General features: G+C 42.4%; 1 protein-coding gene and 1 pseudogene across 1 annotated transcript; both read left to right on the top strand.

The window, feature by feature from the left end:
* The first annotated feature begins 4,684 nt into the window (after positions 1-4,684).
* Positions 4,685-5,644, top strand: LOC113454517 (olfactory receptor 5T7-like; annotated as a pseudogene).
* Positions 5,645-12,173: 6,529 nt separating this feature from the next.
* Positions 12,174-13,181, top strand: LOC148125711 (olfactory receptor 5T7-like). The gene has a single exon (XM_087935504.1). The coding sequence runs from the start codon at positions 12,174-12,176 to the stop codon at positions 13,179-13,181; it is 1,008 nt and encodes a 335-aa protein (XP_087791630.1).
* The last annotated feature ends 6,087 nt before the right edge of the window (positions 13,182-19,268 follow it).

Raw genomic sequence — 19,268 nt, 5'->3', positions numbered from 1 at the left:
CACAAAAGGGGGCGTGCATAAGCGCACCAGCACGTCTACCGTCCCTGTCCTACTGTCCCCATTTACCTCTATTTACTTCCTTTGTTCCTGTTTATGTCCATGCCTATACTTGTTATCTTGTACATGTTGGACAAATAAATAAATTAAATTTAATTAATTAATTAATTAGGAAGAAGCAGCTTCCCATTTGCAAGATGAGGCAACCCTTTTCCACTTCCCTACCTCAGGCAGGATTGTAGACTGTTGTGTCACTTGGCAAGTAAGACAAAGGTAGCAAAGAAATTGGAGATGGAAACTCTTCATTGTTTCTTTGTGATAGTGTGGAATATCTGGAGCTCAGGTGTAGGATGAAGATGGAGGTTCATTCTCTGAGCTTATGGGTCAAATTCCAAATGTTTTGTTATCAGGCTAAGTAACATCTTCAGCATGACCCACACCTAACCCATCACAAGACCCCCACCTGATGTGACCTTTCCATCACAAGATCTACTGGTCACATGAAGGCCTTATAAATAGAAGAACACTAACACTGACTTCCCCTACAGTCCACTGAAGATGTCACCTAGTTGGTAATGAAACCAACCCACGATACCTGGGAACATCTTAGAAAAGATGATCAGTCAACAAATCTTTAAACACCTAGATGCAAACAAAGTCATAATCCGAAGCCAACATGGCTTCTTCAAAAACAAATCATGCCAAACAAATCTTATTTCATTCTTGGAGCAAATTACTACATTAATGGACCAGCTAAATGCTGTGGACATAATATATGTAGATTTCAGCAAGGCTTTTGACAGAGTAGACCACAACCTACTACTTGGGAAGCTAGAAAAATGTGGGATAGACAGCATCACCACCAGATGGATTTGTAACTGGCTGACATACCATACTCAATGTGTAATTCTCAGCAGAACTACATAAACACGGAGGGAAGTAAGTAGTTTTAGGCCCAGGACTCTTCAACATCTTCATAAATGATTTAAATGAGGGGATAGATGAGGAACTCCTCAAATGTGCAGATGACACCAAGCTGGCAGGAATAGGCAAAACCCCTCAAGACAAGTTCAGGATCCAAAAGGATCTTTACAGACCCGAACACTGGGCCCTCTCTAAGAAAATTAAAATTCAATGTGGATAAAAGATTTTACTCTTAGGCAAGAAAAGTACAGACTGGATGAAAGTTGACTCAGTACCAGTAACTGTGAGAGGGACCTTGGAGTCCTCGTGGAAAATCACTTAAACATGAGCCAGCCATGTGCAGCAGCAGCCAAAAAAGCTAATAAATTCTTGGTTGTATAAACATAGATTCAAAATCACGTGAAATATCAGTACTGCTTTATAAAGCCTTGGTAACACCTGGAAAACTGAATCCAGTTTTGGTCACCACAATATCAGAAAGGTGTTGAATGTCGGGAAGAGTACAGAGAAGAGGAACAACAATGGTTAGGGAGCTGGAGGCTAAAATTTATGAAGAATTGGGTATGTCTAGTCCAGTGAAAAGAAGGACTAAGGGGGATATGATAGCAGAATTCCAGTATTTGACAGGCTGCCAAATAAAAGAGAGGATCAACCTCTTTTCCAAATTATCAATTAGCAAGACAAGAAATAACGAATGGAAATTAATCAAGGAGAGAAGCAATTAAGAATTAAAGAAAAAAAATTCCTGACGCTGAGAAGGACTTGCCTTCAGAAGTTGTGGGTGCTTCATAACTGGAGTTTTTTTAAGAAGAGACTGGACAGCAACTTATCTGAAATGGTGTAGGGTCTCCTGCTTGATCAGGTGGTTGGATTAGAAGACCCACAAGGTCCCATTCAACTATGTTATTCTATGTTCTAACCCTAATCCTCTGGTCACACATCCTTGATAGGCAGCAGAATAATTGTGTTGTACATCATTGAGAAGATAAGAGCTTGCAATTGTTGACATTTCCATAATGGAAAACAAATGGTTCCTCACTCCTGGGTACATCTAGTTTATGTACAACATAAAATCATGGTACTAGTAAGGACTAGAAAGAGGGCTAGAAAGAAAGATCTTCTAGTCCAACCTCTGCTCAAGGCAAGAGACCCTACACCATTCTGGACAAAGAGTTGTCTAAACATTTATTGAAAACCACCAGTGATGGAGCATCCACAACTGCAGGATGAAAGGCTGATCCATTCATCCATCCATCCATCCATCCATCCATCCATCTATCCATCCTTCCACTCACCGACCTATCTATCTATCTATCTATCTATCTATCTATCTATCTATCTATCTATCTATCTATCTATCTATCTATCTATCTTTCATATACTGTACATCTCATCTATCTATCTATCTATCTATCTATCTATCTATCTATCTATCTATCTATCTATCTATCTTTCATATACTGTACATCTTATCTATCTGTCTATCTATCTATCTATCTATCTATCTATCTATCTATCTATCTTTCATATACTGTACATCTTATCTATCTATCTATCTATCTATCTATCTATCTATCTATCTATCTTTCTCTCATATACTATATATCTCATCCATCTATCCATCTATCTATCTATATTTATCTATATCTATCTCTCTATTTATCTATTCCATATCTATCTATCTATCTATCTATCTATCTATCTATCTATCTATCTATCTCTATCTATCTTTCTCTCTCTCATATACTATATATCTCATCCATCTATCTATCTATCTATATCTATCTATCTATCCATCCATCCATCAATCTACCTACCTACCTACCTACCTACCTACCTGTGGTGGGATTCAAATTTTTTTACTACCAGTTCTGTGGGCATTGTTTGGTGGGCGTGGCAGGGGAAGGATACTGTAAAATCTCCAGTCAGAGGTAGGATTTGCTGGTTCTCCAAACCACTCAACATTTCCACTACTGGTTCTCCAGAACTGGTCAGAACCTGCTGAATACCCACCTCTGCTACCTACCTACCTACCTACCTACCTACCTACCTACATACCTATCATCTATCTATTATTTCTAATCTATCTCATATAATCATAGGGCTGGAAGGGACTTTGAGGTCTACCAGTCCAACCCAAAGCTAAAGGCAGGAGGCCTTCCATCATCCCAGTCAAACAGTAACCATAGCCAGTCAATTCCTATCATGCTGGTGATGGGAGCAGGAGAAGAGGGGCCCCTTTGAGTAATGGTTTCAGTAACAAAAGGCATATTTCATTCATGTTTCTTGTTCTTTGAAGTAAGAACAAGAATGTGAAATTTGGATAAGGACCGGTTCAAACTCGCCAAGAATTTCCTAAAGAATTGAACTTTAATAACTTGAAAACTCATGATAATGTAAAAACCACAGAGTGGAGTTGACTCAAGAAACCTTCTGGCCACGTCCTTCTCAGAAGCTCCAGGTGTACCGTGACACAAATTATAGAGCAGACATACCCATCTGCAGAGCTACACTGCTCCATGGAAACCAAGAGCTTTGGCTGCTAAGTCTCTTCAGCAAAATAATCAGATTTAACAGATTAACAGAGTTGGAAGGGACCTTGGAGGTCATCTAGTCCAACCCCCTGCCCAAGGAGGAGCCCCTACACCATTTCTGACAAATGACAATCCAGTCTCTTCTTGAAAGCTTCCGGTGAGCTATGGGACAGGAATTATAAATTAACCATATCGACAGCATATAAAGAAAACTTGGTCCCCAAACTTGGCAACTTTAAGACTTGTGGACTTCAACTCCCAAGTTCACAAGTCTTAAAGTTGCCAAGTTGCCATGTTTGGGGGGGGGGTCTAAGTTCTTAGCTTCCAGACTTTATCCCAAAGTCCCAAAGCTTTCAAAAGCAACTCCCAAGTGAGAAGCACGTAGATGCTTTGCTTTTCCTCCTTTGTGATGCAAGCCAACTCCAGGGACACGTCAGGCACCATAAAAATTGTGTTGCTTCTTTCATCAACATCTGTGACACAGGATGAACGCAGGGAAGATATGGCATCTCCAATGCCTGAAAGAGGCTGAGAAAGGAAGTGAGACTCTCCTCAAGGCAGAAAGGTCTACAGTGGAGTAGGGAAGAAAAAACGAAGCTATACCTTCTAGCTTCATCCAGGTGAGCAACTCAGGGGGCAAAGGGACTGCAGATCCACCTAGAGTGTGTGAGGATGGGGGAGAGAGGGAGATTAAGGCACTAACCATTTCAGATACACCTTCTCAACACAAACCGTTGTCTGGAAGGTGCATAAATTGCATGTTTTTTGTAAGAAGAAGTTCACCCCCCTTTTTTATCATGCCTTGGAGGGAAATTGGAAAGGCTTTCATCTTAGAGGCTAAAACCTATGAGGAATGGTTGTGGGAACTGGGTCTAGCTAATCTAGGGAAGAGAAAGACCAGCATAGCAGTCTTCCAATACTTGAGGGGCTCTACAGAGAGGAAGGGGTCGGGCTATTTTCCAAGGCACCAGTTGTATATGTTGAGAATATACAGTTCTAGCTACAGTTAGTACCTGTAAAATCAAGTACATAGACTCTTCATCATATTTTTCTGATAGAATGCCCAATAGGAGTATTTCTGGTTTCGTGTCTATATGCCGTTTTATCATTTTTTACAACCAGGTATGTATTTTCATCTTAGCTTCTTCTTCATGCTGTGATTTGAAAGCTGACGCTACTTCTCAGTTCTGCTGCATTCCAACCTTGTCCACCAACGCTTGAGGGACCTCATGGAAGGCACCAATCAGACCCTGCAGGTGACTGAATTCTTGTTCCTGGGTTTCTCTGGCATACCCAGAGGTCAACCTTTCTTCTTTCTGCTGTTTCTGGCCATCTACCTCATCACCTTGATGGCCAACTCAATGATATTCATCTTGATCCAGCTGGATTCACGCCTCCACAGTCCCATGTACTATTTCCTCAGTCATTTGTCCTGCTTAGACATTTGCTATTCCTCGGTCACCCATCCCACCATCCTGGTCAACCTCCTGCGCCAACAGCCCACCATCTCCTACAATAATTGCATGGCCCAGATGTTCTTCCTCATGAGCTTTGCAGGAACTGAATCTGCACTACTGGCTGTGATGGCCTATGATCGCTATGCGGCCATCTGTGAACCTTTGTACTATACGCAATTTATGAGTAAGAAGGTGTGAGTCCCTCTGGCTATGGCTTCGTGGATCTGGGGCATGATTGACTCTGCCATTCACACTGCCCTGGCCACTGATTTGGCCTTTTGTGCAGCCAACAAGATCCATCACATCTTCTGTGATGTTCCACCACTCCTGAAAATTGCTTGCAGTGACACCTACACCAATGAGATGGCTCTTCACATAGCAAGTGTCTTTGTGGGTCTGAGTCCTTTCCTCCTTGTTGTCATTTCCTACGTCTACATCCTTTCTACAATTCTGAAGATCCGTTCCAGCACTGGAAGGAGAAAGACCTTCTCCACCTGTGCTGCCCACTTGATTACCGTCATTGTCTACTTTGGGATGATCAACTTGAATTACAACCGTCCGAGTGCAGGCTACTCCTTGGGGGTGGACACCCTGATCTCCATGTTATATTGTATTGTCCCTCCCATGCTGAACCCCCTAATCTACAGCTTTAGAAACAAGGAGGTCAAAGGAGCCCTGCAAAAGCTTCTGAGCATTCAGGAGAAGGAAGATGCATTTCCTGGAAAGCACTAAAGGGAAAACTTTGGTCTCTTTCCTAGTCTCTCTGCATGTCCTTTTCAGTAGACTAGCAACAATTATTTCAGACTGAAGGGTTGTATGATTGCAAATTCCAATACAGTTGATTGGTTCAATGACATTTGGGACTCTCCTGCCCATACCTTCCTATGTTCTCATTTTGATTTAATTAGTTAAAGTGAAAAGAGGGAAAAAAAAGATCTGGAGCACTTTCTCCTACCTGTCTGTGAGATGCTACTCAAGGTATTTCCAGAACGATCTTTTCCCTCTTCAATGTCCCCTTGACTTCCACCTCTCTGTGGTTCCTCCAGATTTTTTAAAATGTCAAACAAAAATTATTGCATGTCCATCAGCTGTTCAGGGACCAGTCAAGGATATGTGACAAGAAGAATCCCATTATTCCAAAATACTAGTTTTTAATATTATAATTACAAGGAGAAAACTGTTTGGGGCAATAAGTGGAGCTAGATGATGGGTAAAACAATTGGAATAAAAGATGGATATCTTGGACAAAACCTCTCTTTGTTTTTCTGAATTTTCATTGGTTTCACCTTAAATACATCCAGAAATCACCACGTGAGTGGAACAGCAGGAATTCAGAACCTGGGGACCCAAATTGGACAATCTAGAACTGAGGTCCGATCTAAGCATAGTACACAAAATTGTCTGCTATAACACCTTGCCTGTCAATGACTTCAATCACAAGAAAACACAGGCAAACAATCAATACAAACTCAAGGTAAACTGCTCCAAACTCGATTGCAGGAAAAATGACTTCAGCGTAGAGTGGCCAATGTCTGGAATCCTCTATCTGACTCTGTGGTCTCTTCCCCAAACCCCCCAAAACTTTAACCTCAGACTGTCCACTGTTGACCTCACCCCTTTCCTACGAGGTCTGTAAGGGGTCATGCATAAGCGCATCAATGCGCCTACCGTCCCTGTCCTAATGTCCCCATTTTTCTGTATTTACTTCCTTTGTTCATGTTTATGTTCATGTCTATACTTGTTACCTTGTACATGTTGGACAAATAAATAAAATAAATAAAATTTTTAATTAGGATGGAAGCCGCTTCTGGTAGCCCATTTGCAAGATGGGGCAACTTTTTCCACCGAATGTTAATCACTGCCCATGTTTGAATACATAGTGGAAAGAGGTGACTTGAGAGTTGATGTTATAAGGAGCAAAACTGTGACTGAATCTGGAGGGTCTGCTTCGGATATCACAAAGCCCCCTCCCAGAAGGTTACAAGGAAACCAGGTGATCGAGAGGATGTGTAGTGTCCCAAACAATCATTTGGATCCTGCTCAAGCATCACTTATAGGCCACATCCTGGATAGAAGGAAGTGTGAACTGCCACTAATCTTTTCGGCTGTCCTCACCACTCTCTGCAGGGGATGTAGTAACGCTTCCAAATCAGGCAATCGTGTTCTCTCTCGATTGTCCCACGAGAGAAAATGGTAAGGACAGGAGAAGGAAAATGTACTTTTCTCATGTCCTGCAGAAAATGAAGGCCCTGCTGTGCCTGCTACGCCGGTCTCTCACTGTTGAGTGACCAAGCTCCAAACAAATCAAACTAATTTATCGTTTTTCTCAAACCAAGATGGGATCCAGTCACTACGAACAGAGAAAAACAAAAATAATTAAGACACGAGGGGCTCTTGGCGCTCTCTGAGCTTCTGGTTTTCTTGCAGACATTTCATTACCCAAACTAGGTAACATCATCATACTAGAATGGGGAAGGGGAGGAGGAGAGGAGGGGCAGGAGGAGGAGAACTGTGGCATCCTTGGTGCTCTCTGAGTTTGGTTATGTTCTTTGCGGATGTTACCCAAACTAGATAACATCATCTTGATGTTACCTGCAAGAAAACAAGCAAGGTCAGAGAGCACCAGGGACTCCTAATTTCAACCCTGAGCTACAAAGATCCTCCTTTATTGATAAAGAGGACATACCCAACAGAGCTCTCCATCCATATTTCCGCTCCTCTGTTTTCTCCTTTCTTGCTTTAGTTTTGGGGTAATGAATCCAACGTGGAGATGCTACACCCCGAATATGTTTCTATTAGGGAAAAGGCGCTGCCTATTTTCTCCACGACGGCGGCACCAGGATTGATCCTGGTTTGAGATGTTTGGGCTAAAAGAGCTTCCAATCTCAGTACAGGATATGTGGTGCCTTGCTCAATAGTAAGAACTGGGAGAGGGATCTCGGAGTCCTAGTGGACAACCATTTAAATATGAACCAGCTGCGTGCAGCAGCTGCCAAAAAAGCCAACAGAGTTCAAGGCTGCATAAAGAGAAGGATTGAATCAAGATCATGTGAAGTGTTACTACCACGTTACAAGGCCTTGATAAGGCCACACTTGGAATACTGCATTCAGTGTTGGTAGTCACAGTGTAAAACAGATGTTGAAACTCTGGAAAGGGTGCACAGAAGAGCAACAAAGATGATTAAGGGACTGGAGGCAAAAACATACGAAGAACGGTTGCTGGAATTGGGTATGTCTAGTGTAATGAAGAGAAGGACTAGGAGGGACACATGACAGCAATCTTTCAATATTTGAGGGGCTGCCCCAAAAGAAGAGGGAGTCAAGCTATTCTCCAAAGCATCTGAGGGCAGGACAAGAAGCAATGGGTGGAAACCAATCAAGGAGAGAAGCAACCTAGAACTAAGAAGAAATTTCCTGACAGAAGAATTAACCAGTGGAAAAACTTGCCACCAAAGTTGTGAATTTTCCAACACTGGAAGTTTTTAAGAAGAGATTGGATAACCATTTGTCTGAAATGGTATAGAGTTACCTGTCTAAGCAGGGGGTTGGACTAGAAGACCTCCAAGGTCCCTTCCAATTCTGTTATTCTATGATATTCTATTTCTGGCAAAATATCTATAGAAATAGAAATATCTATAGAAATATCTATAGAAATATCTATAGAAATAGAAATAGAAATAGAAATAGAAATAGAATAGAATAGAATAGAATAGAATAGAATAGAATAGAATAGAATAGAATAGAATATAGAACAGATCAGAACAGAATAGAACAGAATATAATACAATACAATACAATACGGAATAGAATAGAATAGAATAGAATAGAATAGAATAGAATAGAATAGAATAGAATAGAATAGAATAGAATAGAATAGAATAGAATATAGAACAGATCAGAACAGATCAGAACAGAATAGAATAGAATAGAATAGAATAGAATAGAATAGAATAGAATAGAACAGAACCTTAGAGGTCTTCTAGTCCAGCCCCCTGCTCAAGCAGGAGAACCTATGCTATTTTAGATAAGCGGTTGTCTAGCCTCTTCTTGAAAGCCTCCAGTGGTGGAGCACCAACCATTTCTGGTTAATTGTTCTAACTGGAAAGATCTCCTTAGTTCCAGGATGTTTCCTTCCTTGAGTAGTTTCTACCCATGGCTTCTTGTCCTGCCCTCTGGTGCTTTGGGAAATAGGCTGGCTATTCTGAAGGTGGTCTATTCTGCCTCCAAGGGTCTTTGGGAATGCTAGACGATGCAGATGACTTCAAGAAATCATCTCACCACATCTCCAGAGTACAGAAGAACCGAAGAGGCAAAGAATTCACTGTGGAGATGATATCTATCTCTGTTGCTCTCTCCCTGTATGGGACTCTCCAAAGTTGGTGTTGCATACCAATAATTCCCAGCCAGGCAGGGAGAGACAGCATGGGAACTAAAGTCCAATACATGCAGAAGATGCTAACCTAGTGAAATTCAGAATCCCCCTAACCCAGGAAAGGTAGCTTCATCTCATGTCTTGGATGTTCTGGGTTTAGTAAAAGCAGAAGAGATGCTCAGTTGTCCCCCAAGAGTCCCTCCTTCTGGGAAGGTTGTCCTAAGATCGAGCACTCACCCTTTGCCCTTCCCTTCAACCACTGCAGGGAAAGAATCCCGAGTGTGCAACTCCCTCCCTTTTCTGCTTCTGCTCCGTGTTGATTGATCTCCAGGGACGTTCGGGTGCCATAGAAATCACCTCTCCTCTTGAGCCAACCTTGGGCTCTGGGGGTGACACAGAACAAGATTTGGGGCACCTGATCCCTCAAAGACGCTGGGAAGAAGAAGAAACGAAGATCTCTTCAAGTCAGAAAAGGACACCAGGCAGAGCTTGCAGAGCCCCCCCTCCCTTTCTCTCCCCCTCCTCTGGAGCCCCCTTGGACCCCACCAATGGTCACGTCCACCGCAGAAGGAGGAGGAGCAGCTGGATGTGCCAGCTTCAATCTGGAGGCCGTTACAAGGTGAGGAGGCCGCCAAGAAAGGGCACAGCGAAGGACATCAGGTCTGGCCAAGCCCCCTTCTGCAGCAGGGTAGGTGGGTGGGCGGGGTGCTGAAGGGGATATTTACCACGCAACCTTTTTAAATCTGTCTTTTTGTTGCTCAGTCAGGTACATAAATTGCACCTGATTCAGGTTGTTCAACGAAGCCTCGTTCTTTTCCGATGCCCGAAAGAGGGAAAAATGTCTAAAAAATGATGGGTTGGTGGTGAGGAGACCGCCAAGGGCCAGAACCTTCTCCCTGGAGACCTCTCGACGCTAAACATGAGGATGGTGAAAGTGGAGTTCTTGCTGTCAGGTCAGATATTTTGGGATGGGGCTCTTGGGTCATTTCCTGAGGACCAAACACCCCAGGACTCTTCACCTCCCCTTTCCACAGGCACACACACACACACACACACACACACACCCCAGTGAAAAGCCCTTTCTAGATGGGTTTGAGGAAGAAGTCGCAGGTGAAGGAAGGAACCCAGCATTGGTGAGGAAGCAACGGGCATTTTGGGGGGGCGAGGAGAGGAAGAGAAATCCCAGAGGAGGATTTTCTGGCCAGGAGAAGAAGCTCAGGCCAGTCCTGGATTCCTCCTGAGTGAGGACCAACATGGGGCGGTCATTGATCACAGCAAGAAACAACCAAGGACCTCTCTGGTCCATGAAAAGGAGGGTTGGGTGGGGGGTCTACCTGGAGGAGATGTAAGTGTGGTTGCAGAGAGGGAGGGATGACACCCAAGGAGGACCATCTCTCCATGGCTGCTGCTTCACACAACCCACTTAACAAGAAAGAGGAGACTTGCATCATTTGGGAGGTCAGTTCACACACAGAGCACGTCTGTCAAAATGCTTGGGGGGAGAGTTAACTGGAGGGACCTGGATGTCACGCACTGTCCCCCCCTCACCGAAAGGGACCCATAAACCTCCCCAGAAGCATCTCCCCCTCCCAATGAAGGCTAAGCATGCAAGGCAAAGTTGGCTCCTTCCAGAGGGTCTTGGAGAAGTCCAGGGGGGTCTCTCTTGCTCCTGAAGCTCCTTCTCAAGGCTGTGATTTGAAATCTCCCCAAAGAAACCTGTTGTGGGGAAACCCCCCTCTGAGAGGACGGGGTGTGTGGCAGCCAGACAGAAGCGCAGGAGGAATGTGTGAAACTTGGGGCAATCTTGAACTCCTCATTTCTCAGAAAACTTCCCGTTCTCAGTAAACTTTATCAAACCTTCTGTGGAAACGTCACCGATATTTTTATTTGTAGTAAGACAATATTTTTCGGTAACAAGTTCTTCTTTTATTTTATAACCTACAAAAATTCCAATTTCAATTGAACAGTGTGTTGTCTGGGTACAAATCATTTTAGGAAATAATCATCACAGTATTTACAACAAGATTCATTGCTTTAAGATCCATAATAACCGTAATAACAATACATTTGTTTAACCAAGTTAACGTTTCTTCCTTATACCACTAAACCTTTCATATATTTCCCTGTTTCTAGCTCCTCTTTTTGTCAGTTAACCACGGATTATTTTGAATATTTTTTTCCTGGGTGATAGTAACAGCAGCAGAGTGGAGAACGAACTTGAGGTTTGGTTATGGTCAATATCTAAACTCACCTCACCTCTTATTTATGCATTTGTGGGACTGTCACTTTCTCCTCCACACTCTTAAACAAATATGGCAGTGAGGCTGGATTATGGGTTTGGGAGTCCTGAGTTGATTGCAGACTAGCCCACCCAGTTGTTTTCCACAGCAGCTCAACCAGCCCTGAAACCACCCAGAGATGTCCAGGCTCTTTGACACTCAACCGTGGGAGATGCTGCTTTCTCCTGAGTAACCTCAAAGAGCAATTTCACCTTTCACTCCGACCCCAAAGGCTGTGAACGGAGGAGCCCAAGTAAGTGAATCGATGCCCCTGAGAGTGGCCCGGCCTTCTTATGCGGCTTCTTCGGAGAAGGGGATTTTAGTGTAATTTTACTTTTCGTGGGCTTTACCTTCAAAGCAGGAAACAATCAACTTCAGAGTCAACTCTGAGTCAAATAGAACCTCCAGGCCAATCTTCCTGCTCCTATTGAAGTCAATGGATCAGGAAATCCATTTCTGCTTAACTATGTTTTTTCCCCCAAAGCACAGTCAGCTCAGCTTGGCTCTTTTAAGAGCAATTAATGACTACACTCTTTTAATTTAATTAATGGGAAGGTTCTGGCAAACGCCGATGTTTTTATCTCCATGTGTGTCACCATTATTATAAGGAATGTGCGCACTTCCATTGCTCCTGCCTGAATTCTTCCATTTTCCAATCTTTTCCTGGCAGATAACTCTGAGGGACCCCATGGAAGGCGCCAATCAGACCCTGCAGGTGACGGAATTCTTGTTCCTGGGTTTCTCTGGCATCCCCAGAGGTCAACCTTTCTTCTTTCTGCTGTTTCTGGCCATCTACCTCATCACCTTGGCGGCCAACTCGGTCATCCTCATCCTGATCCAGCTGGATTCACGCCTCCACAGCCCCATGTACTATTTCCTCAGCCATTTGTCCTGCTTGGACATTTGCTATTCCTCGGTCACCCTCCCCACCATCCTGGTCAACCTCCTGCGCCAACAGCCCACCATCTCCTACAACGAGTGCATGGCCCAGATGTTCTTCCTCATGACCTTTGCGGGAACTGAATGCGCACTGCTGGCTGTGATGGCCTATGATCGCTATGCGGCGATCTGTGAACCTTTGCGCTATACGCAACTCATGAGTAAGTGGGTGCGAGTCCCTCTGGCTACAGCTTCGTGGATCTGGGGCGTGATTGACTCTGCCATTCACACTGCCCTGGCCACCGATTTGGCCTTCTGTGGAGACATCAAGATCCATCACATCTTCTGCGATGTTCCTCCAATCTTGAAAATTGCTTGCAGTGACACCTATATCAACGAGGTGGCTCTTCACACAGCCAGTGCCATTGCTGGCCTGTGTCCTTTTGTCATTGTCATCATTTCCTACGTCTACATCTTATCTACAATTCTGAAGATCCGTTCTAACAGTGGAAGGAGAAAAACCTTCTCCACCTGTGCTGCTCACTTGATTACTGTCATCCTGTACTTTGGGATGATCAACTTGAATTACAACCGTCCCAGTGCAGGCTACTCCTTGGAGGTGGACACTCTAGTTTCCACCCTGTATTGTGTTGTCACCCCCATGGTGAACCCCCTCATCTACAGCCTCCGAAACAAGGAGGTCAAAGGGGCCCTACAAAAACTTCTGAATGGTTCATAAAAATGAAATGAAGTATTATTTGGTCTGGGATGCCTGGTATATCTGGTTAGACAATAGACATAAAAGTAACATAGTAATTAATACATGAATATGAATGTTGACGATGCTGCAATGTTGTTGGAAATGTAAATATGTTTTTAAATTGTTGGAAAATGCTTAATAAAATTTATTGTTAAAAAAATAAAAGAAAGGTGAGACACAGAAAAAAAAAACTTCTAAATGGTTAGGACAGTGTTTTTCCCAACCTTGGCAACTTGAAGATGTGTGGACTTCAACTCCCAGAATTCCCCAGCCACAAAGAAAGCCCTACTAATTTCTTTTCAATGGGACTCTATTGTTGTGTCTTGCACGGAGTGATGAGATATGGAGGATGATTGTCCCAAAGGTGCTTTTTTCAAGAGGCAGTTGGACTTTCTTTGTTTTTTCCTTGAAGATGTTTCGCTTCTCATTCAAGAAGCTTCTTCAGTTGTGACTGAAGGATGGAAGATTGAAAGATTAATATGCCTTCCAGCCATCCTATTGTTAGAGAGTCATTGAGGCCATTTGGAGGTTTATCTGTGCTCTCAGGGGTCAGGTACAACAAGACTTACCTCCTGTTTACCATACAGTCCTTTCAGCAGTTCCACACCCATTTGCATCTGATTCAGGTGACCCTGAGGTCACAGGTAAACCTCCAAGGGGCCTCAATGACTCCCAGAGAAAGTGCTAATGACCAGATGACTGCAAGGAACATAAATCCTTCCATTCCCCATCATTCGGTCCAAACCGAAGAGGCTTCTTGGATGAGAAGCAAAACGTCTTCAAAGAAAAACAAAGGAAGTCCAGTTGCCTCTTGAAAAAGCGTCTTTGGTACAGCCAAGAATTTTGCTTAGAATATTCAAATGGATCCATGGAATCAAACAAAGCAATCAATGTATCAGGTTAAATCCAAGAATTATGTGGAACGGCAAAACCAGAGTTCAGTTATGTATTTGCTTACACAAATCAGACAGAATCTTGCCAGAGTAAACTCTTACTATTAGCATAGCACTTTAAATTTTTATATTATGTTATGTTGTGTTATGTATTATTATATAATTTTATATTATTATTTTATTTATTTTACTTATTTTATTATTTTATTTTATTACTTTATTTTTATGCTGGTCATCTCACCTGGTGAGGGCTCTGAGAGGCTTACTTCCATTAAGAAGTTGATTAAAAACATGAAAACATCAACAACAGATGTATTTGAATCCAGAATTTTCTACTTTTTTTTGCACATCTATCAAGCATGAGAATTTCCAACATGAATTTGATGAGCCCTTATACACTCTAGACAATTTCTCTGGTGACATAAACCAACAGTGCATTAATTTATAAAAATTTTCTTTTGCAGTATCACATGGTGTATATTTCAGTCTCTTCTGGCACCTATTTTTCAATCCTTCCATACATATATTGGAACCAAAAATTTCAACCCATTCTTATAATTGTTGTTCTGTTTCAAATTTCAATTAAAAAAAATACTGTATATGCTTTTCAGCAATTGCATTTTCATAATTTGTTCCCAGTCCTGTTTCGAACTCAGTTCTACATTGAAAACCATTGATTATTTTGCCTGTGTCATGCCCCCGTCAGAGTCTGACTGAGGAGGAAGATGAACAGCCCTGAGTGGGTGGGCTTCATTGGCTGTGGAAGAAACTGGGGAAGGGCAAAGTCAGGCTGGGCAGAGCAGGGGAGAGGTAGAACAAGGGAGAGGGAGCTCAAAGGAAGACCCAGGCCTCCCCACTCTTCATCCTATGGCACACAGGGAAGAACGGAGAAGGGAGCAACGTGGGTGGCATGGCTTACAAGGGAGGAAAGGGCCCTGATTCCCTTCATAAGGCACACCTGGGAAGGGAGTTTAAAGGAGAGGCAGATGGGAGTGGTGGTTGTCAGGAACCAACGCTGAGTTTATCTTGTGTTGACTGCTGTTATCTGAGTTCCTGGCATAATCTCAACTGGTTTAATTTACTGCCGTGTTACTTCACTTCTGGAACTCCTTATCTTGCCCTGTGGATTTATTACCTTATCTTGTCTTGTTGGATTTATAGCTTAAAGTTTTCTGTTTACAACATTTGGACTGAAATATCTGCAGCCAAAGGCAGGTTCGTGGGTGAGTTTTTCTCCAGACCAGAGAGTAACTGGGACATTGGGGCAAAGTTGGAGCTAATAAAGGGACTCATACTTATTCTCTGGCTGTGTTGCCTTTGTGCAACACCCCAGGTGTCCCAGCTTACTTTAAATCTTCCTAATAGTCCTCAACTTACAACAGTTTGTTTAATGGCCATTCAAAGATACAACAACACTGAACAAAGTGTCTTAGAATCATTTTTTTTGTCCGTCACAACTTTCCTCATGGTCATGTGACCCAAATATAGACACTCAGCAACTGACTCATATTTATGACGGTTGCCATATCCCTGGGGTCACGCGATCCCCTTTTGCAAACTTCTGACAAGCGAAATCCATGGAAAAGACAGATTCACTTAACCACCATGTATTAACTTAACAACTGCTGTGATTGATTCACTGTGGCAAGAAAAGTCATACGGTTGAGCTAAACTCACTTAACAACTGACTCAGCAGCAGAAATTTTGGGCTCAATTGCAGTCACAAGTCGAGGGCTACCTGTAGCTGTACATAAGAGAATCACTGACAACTATATTCCTCTACAACCAGGGGTGGAATTCCAAAATCCCAGCAACCGGTTCTCTGCCCAGTTGCTGGGTGGGCATGGCCATGGTGGGTGTGGCCTACCAGAACTTCCGGCAGGGCCATTTTCACCTTCCCCAGAGTCCGGAGGCTTCCCTCGGGCCTCTGAGAGGGAGAAAATGGCCTCCCTTGGGCTCCCGAGGCCCTCTGGAAGCCAAGAACAGGCCTGTTTCCAGACTTCCAGGAGAGAAGTATTTGTACCCCCCAGAGCCTCTGCATGGACCCTGCACTTACCTGCATCCAAAACGGACCACATGGGGACTCCTGGGATGGGTGGGGCAGGAGGGGCCGGTCAGTCGGTTCAACTACCAGTTTGGCGAACCGGGTGTAAATTTAACATCCGGTTCACCCAAACTAGCCCGAACCGGCTGAATCCACACTTGTCTACAACAGGTTCTTTTCTTGGTTTTTTTTTAATTCCCCTTGACAAAATTCTAGTATCTCATGATAAGGTTAACCATTTGTGTTTGCCCAGTATTCCTCCTCAACAAACTATTTCCCCTAAATGAAATAAAATCTTTAAAATACTTTGCATTGCTGCGTTTATTTGAGCCCCAAATCCCTCCATCAAATTGTCATCCAGACGTTCCTTCCATGGGACTCACGCTAATCCTAACTCTGCAGTCACACAACCCAGCAGTATAATTGTGTTGGACATTGTTGTGGGGAGAAGCGTTTTTAATGGTTGACCTTTCCATAATGGGAAACAAATGATTCCTCAACCCTGAGCAATATTTGGATTATGTAGAACCTAGAATTATAGGGCAGGAAGGGACCTCAGAGATCTTCTAGTCCAACCCCTGCTCAAGGCAAGAGACCTTGTACCATTCTGGACAAATGGTTGTCCAATCTTTTCTTGAAACCCACCAGTGATGGAGCACGCACAACTCTGGGAGGAAGGCTGATCCGCCTCTCTCTCTTCCTCCCTCCCCCTCTCTCTCATCTATCTATCCATCCATATCTATCTATCTATCTATCTATCTATCTATCTATCTATCTATCTATCTATCTATCTATCTATCTATCTATCTACCTATATCATCTATATATCTATCATCCATTCTATCTATCATCCGTTCTAGCTATCTAGCTATTCTATCTATCTATCATCTATTCTCCATCTGTCTGTCTATCTATTGATCATCTATATATCTATCATCTATTTTATTTATCTATCATCCTATCTATCTATCTATCTATCTATCTATCTATCTATCTATCTATCTATCTATCTATCTATCTGTCTATCTATCATCCTATCATCTATATCTATCTATCTATCTATCTATCTATCTATCTATCTATCAATCTATCATCCATTCTATCTATCTATCATCCATTCTATCTATCTATCTATCTATTCTATCTATCATCCATTCTCTGTCTATCTATTGATCATCTATATATCTATCATCTATTTTATTTATCTATCATCCATTCTATCTATCTATGTATCATCCTATCATCTATCTATCTATCTATCCATCCATCCATCCATCTGTCTATCTAATCATTCTAATCAAATCTTTCTAATGTATCTATTCCATTTTCTAATCTATATCATAGAATCATAAGGCTAGAAGGGGCCTAGTCCAACCCCATGCTAAAGGCAGGAGACCATCCAGTCAAATGGTAACCAGAGCCAATCTATCCCCAGCACGATGCTGTTGGGAGCAGGAGAAGAAGGACTCTTTGAGTAATGTTTTCGGTAACCAGGAACACCTGTTGATTCATGTTTCTGGGTCTTTGAAGTAATAAGCAAGAACGTGAAATTCTGACAAGGACCAGTTCAAACCAGCCAGAGACAAGAATTGCCCAAAGAGTGAAACTTTAATAATCTGAAAACTTTACTTATTACAATGTAAAAAGCCAAACCTACTGAATCTACAATTGATCATTAACAAGAGCATGCTTAGAATATTATGGGATCATATGAACTGCTACATATACGAAGCTACTGAGTCATCCCAGTGCATCACCATTGAATCAAATGATGTTGACCAATGGAAGAACACATTCCAAACCCAATATATTTGAACTGTATATAAAATTATTCTCTATCTTTCTAAGTTGCTCTTCACCTCTTATCTATGAGGTGCCTCCTCTTGCTTAGGGATAAATAAATATTAATCCTATTTGGGCTAACGAATCTTGCCAGCATAAACTTAGAAAAATCCTTTTTTCCGTTGTTTAAATGGAACAACAGCTCTCAATATCAGTTAACATCTCAAATCCATATTAACATCTTTGGTCAAACCTTCATCTTAATTATGGAAATTCTACCCAGTAAAGATATTGCAATTTATCTGATTATAGTAGGTTTTTTTAAAATATTACTCAAAACAGGCACACATTTATTTTAAAACCATTGATAGCTTAGATTGATCAACATTAGCCCCCAAGATATTCCATCTTTTTCTCCATTTCCAACATTCATGTCAAAGTTTCACAATCTTGAATAGTGATATCCTTAGCCGGCATTTTTGTTTACTGTTTATTTAGTTAGAAACCTGCTAAAACTCCAAAGTCATTGAGTTTCCTCCTCAAAGATATTCCATTGTCCTTTCTGGGTCTTGCAGAAATACAACTAAATCATCAGAGAAAGTGTCACACCTCTCTTGCCCTGGTTTCCTCGACTTCATTTGTGCGAAAGGTATACTTTTACTAAAGTACATGCGCATGAAGCTTCTCCAGTTAACTTTCTTTTTCCCATTCCTCCCACCCCCCGTTATCACTTTCTTGTCCCGTTACATTCGAAGAATTTGATTTACAAATGGTCCCTGCGAGGGCAGACTAGAGGGTGAGCTGTTCTGCTTTCCATCAGAGGCCTCTGGACTTGGGGTGTTGAACCGATGGCTCAGGATGGTAGTATGAATAGTTTCAGCTCCCCCCAATTCAAATAATTCCCTCCCTCCCCATTGGTTCATGGCAAGCTGGGATCTAGCAAAGGGGAGCTGGAACTGGAGATGGATATGGCAATTTGGACAAACACTTCTCAGTTTACACATTTTATTTTATTTTTACACCCATTTTTGGTCACCTTGGATTCCCACCTCTACTATAAACAACTGTGAAGTCGGACATCCTTGCCTTGTGAAAATACCTCAAAAATGTTTTTGAAATAGGTGGGAGGAAGTTCTCCAGATCTTTTATTTTTTTTCCCCCATTCCCACCTTAAATGGTTAAACCACAATGAGCACATGGGAAGGAAGGAAACGGCTGGGAGAATCCCAGAGACATCGAGCCAATGAGCCATATGGAAATGTGCAGTTACACAACCCCTCGTTTGGGAACACAAAATTGTTGCTCTATAGAAAAGCAGAGAAGGTAGGAAGGAAACCAAGATTTCCT

Source organism: Pseudonaja textilis, chromosome 5, assembly GCF_049901715.1.
Source record: "Pseudonaja textilis isolate UNSWEBS1 chromosome 5, rPseTex1.2, whole genome shotgun sequence".
Lineage (NCBI taxonomy): Eukaryota > Metazoa > Chordata > Lepidosauria > Squamata > Elapidae > Pseudonaja > Pseudonaja textilis.
This window is presented reverse-complemented; position numbering and strand designations above follow the sequence as displayed.